Source organism: Myotis myotis, unplaced genomic scaffold (genome assembly GCF_014108235.1).
Source record: "Myotis myotis isolate mMyoMyo1 unplaced genomic scaffold, mMyoMyo1.p scaffold_m19_p_6, whole genome shotgun sequence".
NCBI classification, from domain to species: Eukaryota; Metazoa; Chordata; class Mammalia; order Chiroptera; family Vespertilionidae; genus Myotis; species Myotis myotis.
In genome coordinates this window covers 4,752,817-4,761,635 of record NW_023416368.1, presented here as the reverse complement: position 1 = coordinate 4,761,635, position 8,819 = coordinate 4,752,817, and the positions used below count along the sequence as shown (strand labels likewise).

General features: G+C 56.6%; 1 protein-coding gene across 2 annotated transcripts; it reads right to left on the bottom strand.

Moving 5' to 3' along the window:
* Nucleotides 1-227: 227 nt before the first annotated feature.
* On the bottom strand, nt 228-8,119 carry BOD1 (biorientation of chromosomes in cell division 1). Of its 2 annotated transcripts, XM_036312655.1 has the most exons (4): nt 7,610-8,106; nt 5,419-5,543; nt 3,311-3,507; nt 228-2,363 (listed from the first exon to the last, which is right to left on the bottom strand). In XM_036312655.1, exons 1-3 carry the CDS (start codon nt 8,066-8,068, stop codon nt 3,312-3,314), a joined length of 780 nt encoding a protein of 259 aa, XP_036168548.1. In that variant the 5' UTR covers nt 8,069-8,106; the 3' UTR covers nt 228-2,363; nt 3,311. The 2 variants fall into 2 exon arrangements, with proteins under 2 accessions (XP_036168548.1, XP_036168549.1); XM_036312656.1 differs by lacking the exon at nt 3,311-3,507 and having other exon boundaries at nt 7,610-8,119.
* Between the last annotated feature and the right edge of the window lie 700 nt (nt 8,120-8,819).

Sequence of the window (8,819 nt, the reverse complement as noted above, 5' to 3'; positions counted from 1 at the left end):
GCGTAACACCTCATTTCTCAGAGAAGCCCCACAGACTCAAGATTTTACCCAACTGCTGTTCCATGTTGCGGGCTGGGTAAACCTGACCACATTCAGCCTCTGATACTTGGTTTCGCTTTTGCCACATCCAATCTCTTGCTGTTGTAGAACAAAAATAATTCTCCCTACAGAGTTCTTACCTGAGACTCTTGTAATAAAAGACAAATTAACAAGAGGAAAACACGAACAACAGAGTAACAGTTTATTAAACGTGTGTCCCTCATGTATATGTGGGAGATACCCAGGGAAAAATGAGTAACTCTCTGAGGTGGTTTAGAACTCTGGCTTAAATACCATCTTAATTAGGAAGGAGGAAGGGGGATGTGTAGGCATCTTTGGGGAGAGTAAATGACGTTTAGGAAAGGCAAATGGGCCCGTGAGTAGATGGGGGGTATGATAGTATGTGACAGAGTTTGTCTGGGTGTGGTGTGGACTTCTGGTCTCCTCTCCTGTAATAAGTCAATCTTCTTTGGTTGATGAAACTCCCAGAAAGAGGATTAATGACAATTCAGTTCCTTTTGGAGGATCTGTCCTTAGGCAGATAAGGGGAGTTCAGGGAAAACCTCTGCCAGCTCCCCTAGTGCCGTGGTCTTGACTCCCCTTCCCAGCCTGACAATGAAACTACTTTTACTCAAGGTATTACGGGCACTACTTCCTTTCAGTTGGGCTCACCTGAGCCAAAAAGTCAGTCCTCTGTGCCAACAGCGGTGTCTGTAGTTACTTCTGGATCTGATAACCATTTCAGATGAAATCATCTCTGGTCTATGTGACTCCTGACATAGAAACACAATGTCCTGTGCAGGGCGGGGCTGCCTCCAAGCTGCCAGGACACTGGCCACCTGTGGCCGACCCTGGACTAGAATAAGCAGGTTGGAAAATAATGGAATTGCTTCTATTCATCATTTTTAAAGGTACATATAGCTCGCATTTGTTTCTTTAACATTAGCAGTGTTTTGGGTCTTTTATGTAGAAGTTTGGTGATGTTTCTGTGGCCAGGATGCCACGGGAACTAAGTTCTTGTGTATACCAATTAGCCGATGGTAGGATGGATTTTGCTATATTTCGTTTTGCTTCATGTTCTAGTTTCCAAGAACCTATTGATGACGTTAAGTTAGGACTTCTGCAGGTGACAGGTTACTAGGTTAACAATATCCAGTAGCGGACTCACCTAAGAACCAAAGACCCAGGGCGGGGGTGGGAGGGGGGCACTGTGCTTGCAGAGCACCAGCAGCCTCAGCATCACCAGCTTGTTAGACACACGCCCAGATCCGACCCAGAAATTTTTCACTAGAATTTGCATTTTTTCCAAGATTCCTGGGTGATCCACCTGCACTTTCAAGCCTGAGAAACATGAATATAAGGCACTGTCCTCAGCTGTAGACCAGCACTAACTGGTCCAGGGGAAGAGAGGACCTGCCCGCCACGTCCACCTGCGCCTGCGGCTTCAGGGCGACGGCACTTCCCGTTACTTCTTCCGACCCTTCCCCGCCGTCACGCGCTGTGCACAGGAGTGGCATGTGGGCGGGGGAAGGGTTACCTTTCGGACCTGGGGTCTAAGATTTAGTGGGAGCTTCAGAGTAAGAGTATCAAATGATTTTATTATAAAACTTAGGCTATTTACTAACCATCCACGTCCTAAAAAATGCCAACATGAGAACACAGTGAACACACCCAAGACTTCCTGTCCTGGCAGGGCAGGAGGCAGCCCTGGACAGGGAGCCTGCACACGTTCCCTTAACTAGGGTCGGGTGACCTGCACTGTGGGGTCGCGCCGGTCGCCGCTTCGGGGAAAGGACACTGAAGCTACAAGGTTCACGCACAGAGGGCCACAACAACTTTAAAGCCATTCGATGCGCACGGCTCGCACACTCTCGTCTGCAACTCTGAGGAGCAATGCCAACCAGCCCGGCCACAGACCCCTCCCAGCTCACCGCGGCCCTTCCCAGGAGCTGCCCCCGTGGGACTGCTCACCGTTCTTCATTGCAGCTTTTGTTTTTCCCCGAGCACAAACCCTAGAGCCCACACACAGAGTCCAAGTTCAAGTATAAAGGTCTGTTTCAGGACAACCCTGGTTGATGTAGTGTTTCTTTAGTTCTCTGTAGTGTCTGCTGGTGTGGTCCCTGGGACGGGCTGGCCACGTGGCAGGGGCACAGAGGCCAGCATTCCTGCCGCCAAACTCGCTCCCCGATCAGCGTGGACCACGCTCCAAAGTCAAAGGTGAAATCAGCGACGACCTTGGCCTGTCTTCGTCTGAAGCCGTACCGTATGAACTGAGTCCACTTCACCACTGTTCAGCGGAGCTTCCAGAAGGTGCCAGGCGTCGTCTAAAAAGAAGAGAGTCTATCAAAATGCTTACTGATGAGACTACACTGACCGAGGCTTCTGTTCCTAAAGGAATTTACGGTTAGACCAGGAGGCCGTGAGGGGACTGTTTTACGCCCGTGGCATGCGGCTCCCCCGTGGGCACCACAGGCAGCTCTGCTCTTGCCCTTGTGCCCCATGCGAGCCCGGTGCTCCCGCCTGTTCACTCGCTGATGCTTCTCAAAAATAACAGACACCCCGAGGAACCTTACAAACAGGACCCGCAGCAGAGTGAGGGCGAGGAAGTCCAGTGGTCCCCAACGATGGCCAAGTGCAAGTCCACTGCTGCCACGGCTCAGACCCTGAAGGAGCAGTGCTTTGTGCATCCACAGCCGATTTTAAACATTCAGTCCCAAAGGTAATAGAGGGTGCGCTGCCCAGAAGAGCCCTGGTGACTGACAGTGGCCCTCAGGTCCCTTTAACCACAGGACAGCCGGCAGGGTTTCAACCACTTCAGCCCATTTAGGGCGAGGCCACCTTTGAATGCACTGCTTGATTTTATATCCAAATCGCAAACCCACATTTAAGCAATTTCAGAAAAGCAGGGACTCTCATTTGAATTTCCCTGGGCACCCCAGCCACCCCAGCGGGTGCCTAAGGCAGCGCCTCCCCACCCTAGCGGGTGCCCAAGGCAGCGCCTCCCCACCCCAGCGGGTGCCTAAGGCAGCGCCTCCCCACCCCAGCGGGTGCCTAAGGCAGCGCCTCCTCACAGCGGGGACACTGGGCTCCGGGGCACAGACTCCTCACTGACTTTACTTCTCAGCGCACAGTGAAAGGACTAAGTGGTCGGTAAGGCCCATCTGCTCATACTTCTCTGCAGACAAGACGGCTCCCCAGTGATGGCTCCCCTCCATCACCCACTCGCTGTCTGTAAGTCAGAGAAGACTGTCCGCACGAGGACAATACGGACCTTAGGAGGCGTCCTGGGCGGGGCCCGGGGCGTCCTGGCTCTCCGGCTCTGGAGGGGGCGCTGGAGCGGCTTCTTTCTTCTTGGCCGCCAGGAACTCATGGATGGCTCGCTCTATCTGTGGCCTGAAGATGTGGTTTAGTTTGGGGTCCACCACCTGAGAGATGATTCTGTCCACGCCAGCTTCCAACATCCCTGACCTTGCGGAGACACAGATCACTGTTACTCGGGCACTCTGACCTTTCGTCCCCAGCAGTGTCGCGTGGGAGCCCAGCCAACACCCCCGGGTCAAAGCTGCAGCTACTCCAGGGGGTTCTTTCCAAGGCGACCCATCAGCTCAGAGCTCAAGCTGCTGTGTTTCCCCTTTAGAGCAGCAGCTCCCACCAGAAGCTACCATCACGCCTGACGCACAGTCTCCTCCACTGCCACCTCCGCCCTGTGCAGGGACCACGCGCAAAGGCCTGGCCCAGAGAGTGAAAGGGACTTGAAGCGCTTGGTGACGGGCAGAGCTGAAACCGTCATCGCGCTGCCAGAGCCAGCGAGGCTCCCCCACGGCTCCATCTCCTTCACATCTGCTCTCTGGCTGAAGCAGGAGCCTCCCGCGGCAGCCTGGCTACTCCAGCCAACGCACGGCCACATCCCACCGTTCCCCGGGGCTGTGGCTGTTGCTGTGACCTAGAACACACACTAGGGACTTGTAAACAGACAGGATACAGATTGGTTCTGAGCTCCTCGGGGGCTAAAATCCACCCCAACTCCTTTCTGAGTAGAGCAAAAATTAGACAAAATTTTTGGCAGGTAATGAGGAAGGTATGGTGACAGGAAACACATCCCATTTGAAAAGTTTGGAAAAGAGCCCACGGAGGGTCAAACCAAAGTGTTTCCCAAGGACTGAAATATGCGAACACCGTCAAGAGCACACGGGTAGCTCCACTGCTCTTCCTTTAGACGTGAGAGCGCTTGGGCCAGGCAAGTCTTTACTTGGGTAGAACAGACCCTGCAGTGACTGGGCAGACGGGGCCAGGAAACGAACGAGAGGACGCCACGGCGACCAGTGAGACGAGACACAGGCCCTGGGCCCTGACGCTGAGCGGTGGCAAAGTGTGCCCTGGCCTCGGGCGGGGGCGGACAGCTCATCGGCAGGAAGCTGGGTGTAACACATCGCCAGTAGAGCTGGGGCACCTTCAGGGAGACCGCGCCAGGCAGCGCGTGTCCCCCAAGCAGAGCTCGAGACACAGCGAGGGCAGCTCCAGCGGCCCTCTCTAGTCACAAGCTCATCACTTTCCAACTGCACCCCATCTCCAGCGGATTCACAGGTGTGGCCGCCTGACCAGGGAAAGCACAGTGTGGATCAGGGGGAGCCAGAGCAGCTCGCTTTCCTGGAGATGGAGCCTCACGCAGCAGGGAAATGGGCAGACATCACGTAGAGAAAGGCTCGGTCACAATTAGGTTCAACAGCAGAGCCCGATGCCTGCGAAGCCTTCCACGCTGTGGACCTGGGACCCAGCTTCTGGGCCTGAACGGCCAGCCAGCGGCCGGTGCTGGGGCTGCAGGGTCTCACGGTGACAACACTCCAGGCCCAAGTAGCAAATCTTCATTCCAAAACGGCATTAGAATTTGCCTCAAATTCAAAATGTTAGCAAGAATCACAGACAGCCCTACCGGCTTGGCTCAGTGGATAGAGTGTCGGAGGGCAGACCTAAGAGTGCCGGGTTCGATTCCAGTCAAGGCCACGTACCTGGGTTGCAGGCTCCTCCCTGGCCCAGGCCCTGGTTAGGGTGCATGTAGGAGGCAACCAATCACTGTGTTTCTCTCACATCAATGTTTCTCTCTCCCACTCTCTCTAAAAATCAATGGAAAAATATCTTCGTGACCAACCCAGCTGGAGTGACTTTGGATGCACCGTAGGGATGCTCACAGGAAGCCTCCGCAGGTTGGAGAAACCAGCAAGAATTTCAGCCGAGTTCTGTGCGTCCTTGAACGTGAGTTTTAGTAAAGGAGCCGTCTGCTGCAGCTCCTGGAGCCACCGTCCATCTGGACCGGACAGTGGCCTCACCGGCCTCCGTGCGGCGGACCCGCGCTCCCGCCCTTCGCTCTGCCCGCGTACTTACTGCACCACGCTCTGCCGCAGGCCGTTCCGCAGCTGGTTCTTGTTCATCGTCGGGTTCCATTCCTGCTTGTCCAGATGTGTTGACACAAAATTATCCACCTTCTGCCTCAGGTTCTGGTACGCTGGCTAAAACGTCAGACAGGGGCAAGGTCAGAAGTGACACGCACGGACGCTGAGGTCACGTCGTTGAGAACACGGCTTTTCACAGACTCGGCCTTTCGGGTTCCTCACTGCACTTCCACGGTCGCGCAGCAGGCAGACGCGAGTTAATGCTAGCGAGTGCCCCCTTCCTCATGGCGGCCCTGCCAGGTGCTTCGCCATCTCACTCCCGTTCCCAGTAACTCTCCGAGGGAGGGCCTATGAGCCCGCTCCTGCCCCCTTTAAGGTGGGAATTTAGGCTCAGACCAAGTGAACAGCTTGCCCACAGGCCAGGCCCTGGCTCTTTCCAAACCAAAGGGCTGGGTTCTCCGCCGGCTCCATCGCTTACCAGCTCCTTGACTTCAACAAGCCCCACAACCTGGGTCACAGGCATTGCCAACTGGAAAATGGCCGTTACCGCCCACCTCGCCCTCGGGGTGTTCTCAGCAACAAGGCTCAGGAAAGCCTCTGCTCCCAGCGAAGGGCCCCCCGGGCCCCCCACCCTCAGCCGGACACAGGAACGTGACTGAAGCCAAAGCCCACGGAACGCTGGGGGAGGCACGGAATATCCAAAAAGGAGCAGAGAGGCCCTTACTGATTCTAGACCAGCTGCATCAGAACAAAACGAGAGGGACTTGGTGAACACAAGGAATGCAAGCTCCGAGCCTCCAGAAACCTCTGGCACCGCCAGCTGCTCTTCTCCAGACCAGGTGTCATCCGTGCACTGCTCGCCCCTCCCCCCATGGTGCCGAGCTTAGTGCCTGATTTGCTCTGGTCAATGGAATCTTAGTGGCTCTCGTGCCCCGATGACGCTCCAGGACACCCATGTCCTGGGCAGCCCCTGCCCCTTTAGTCTGGGGCTTAGAATGAGTATATGTGCAGCAGACCTACCCCCAACCCATAGCGGGATCCCAGCCTTGGCAACCTGCAACCTAGAGCTGGGTCACCAGCTAACGCCTCCCAAGACCAGCTGAGCTCTGGGTCACACAGCCCGATAGCAGAACAAATGCTTGTGATAAGCCACACAGATGTGGTTTAATACCCAGTGTCACTGTGGCCAAAGTCTGCTCACAGCCAGGTAAATGAAATCGCCAAAAGCATCAGCAGGCCTCCCTCCACGAGGGGACTCTTCCAACAGGCCCAGAACACTGCCTCACAGACACAAAGACTCTCCACTAACCCTGGAAGGAGGAAGGCAGGGGGAGGGGCGAGTTAAAATTCTCACGTACGATCTGCCTAGCAGCTCCTTTTTCCTGGCGCCCACCTTCCCGTCTAGACCAGAGTCGGGCAGTGGGCACCGCGTTCCCGGCCACAGCAGCGGGCGGCTGACCCACGCTAAGGCAGGCAATGCAGACATTCCCTGGGATTTTTTTTTCAAAACTGGAGCTGAGAGTCCCTTCCTGGCGGAGGAAGATAAAAGGGAGGATGCTGGAGTAAGACAGACTCAGGAGCTGCTAGTAACCAAAGGGAGGGCCTGGCAGCCAGGTCAAGTGCAGGAGCATCTTACTGGGGGCTGACCTATGGCATGAGCATGGAAAACAGGCACCAGATGCGCTTTGGCCAGCGAGGGCGCACAGAGCAGGGTGCCGGCTCTCCACCAGGTGCCTTCACGCAGCCGCTCGCGAGTCTGCCTCGCGGAGCTGGAGAACAGGAGCGGGCAGCTCCGGGACTGACGGCGGCGCGCCCACACCTTCCCCGCTTGCTTACCTGGCTTTCCCCGCTACGATCACGGCGAGGTTTGTTAGAGAGGCTCACAGACTCCCATTCTCGGCAAAGCGAGGGTGCAGGCTCTAGCACCAGTACCGAAACCCCAAGTTCGGAGAAGCCACGGACCGGGCTCCACCGGACAGCTCACCGGCGGGGCTGGGAGCCCGACCCACGTGCGCTTCGCTCCGCAGGCGCCCGGTGCTGCCCCCCAGCGGCCTAACCTCCCCGCTGGGGTTTTCAGACGCATCTTTTGTTTTCCTCTCGGCTTTGGAAATGCAAAGCTGCCACCCCGGCGGCCTCCCGCCGGCCCCGCTCCCGGTCCCGGTCGGCCCAGGCGGCCTCAGTACCTTGGTGTCCACGTCGGCCAGGCAGTCCCGGCGGAAGCTGTCAAACAGGCCGCGGCTCTTGAGCTGCTCCACGATGAGCGCGATGAGCTGAGGGTCCCCGGGAGGCAGCGAGGCCGGGTTGATGGGGCCGCCGCTCCCCGCGCCGCCCGCCCCGGCCGTCCCCGCCCCCGCCGAGGCCGGGCCCGCGCCGCCGCCCCCCGCGCCCCCGCCGCCGCCGTCCGCCATGCCTGCGCCCCGGGCCCGCGAGGGAGACCCAATGCGGCTGCTTCTCAGGGGCAGAGGTCGGGCAGAGGTGGCGGAGAAGCGGGAGCCAGCGGCGGCGGGGGAGAGGGAAGAGGGGGCGGAGGAGGGGAGGGCGGCAGCGGGGAAACGAGGGGCGGAGGCGGAGAAAGAGGTGGAGGAGGCAGGTTCTGAGGCGGCGGAGGTGCTGGAATAAGCGGCCAACGCCGCCCGCTCCATCCCGGGCGCTCCTCCGATGACGTCACCTCTGGCATAGGCCTTGTGGGGCGGGAGGTTTGCAGCGCTCATCTCCGGCGTTCTTATAGGAAGAAGGCGGACGGGCCGGAACTACAACTCCCGGCAGGCCTCGGACCCGCTCGCGGGCCGTTGCGGGGCAATATGGGACTTGTAGGCGTGGGCCGTCGTGATTTCCGCAACACGCAGGCGGGGGGGCTTTCTGGTCCATCACTGCAACCCTGGCTGTAAATGAGCATCTCCCTAGGTGCCTGATTTTAAGAACCATCCGCGGGGCTGATTAAAGGGGTAGATTAACAGGTTCATCCCTTAGAGATATTCATCCACGTGTTCTGGGTCGGGGCCTAGGAATCTGTGCTTTTTAACCTGCACTCCCTCGGCCTCCTTGGACAATATGATGCGGGGGAATCGGGAAACAATGAATTAGTCAAATGTCTATTATTCAGAAGTGTTTTCGGGTTCTTTCCCCCACTTCTGATGTTAATAGTAACGCATGGTTATTTTAGAAAATTGGGAAATAATGGGGAATTGTTTCCCTAAATAAATTCTTTTTTACATATGCGGATTTCCTTCCAGGTGTTCAATATTGTCAATAATAACTAGCAATGAGAATTGGAATATACCAGGCATGCTGCTAAAAATTACACACACTACAACAATCTAAAAAGCAGATACTATTATAATTGCTATTTTACAAATGCAGAAATGGAGGCCCAGAGTTTGTTGCCCTGATCAC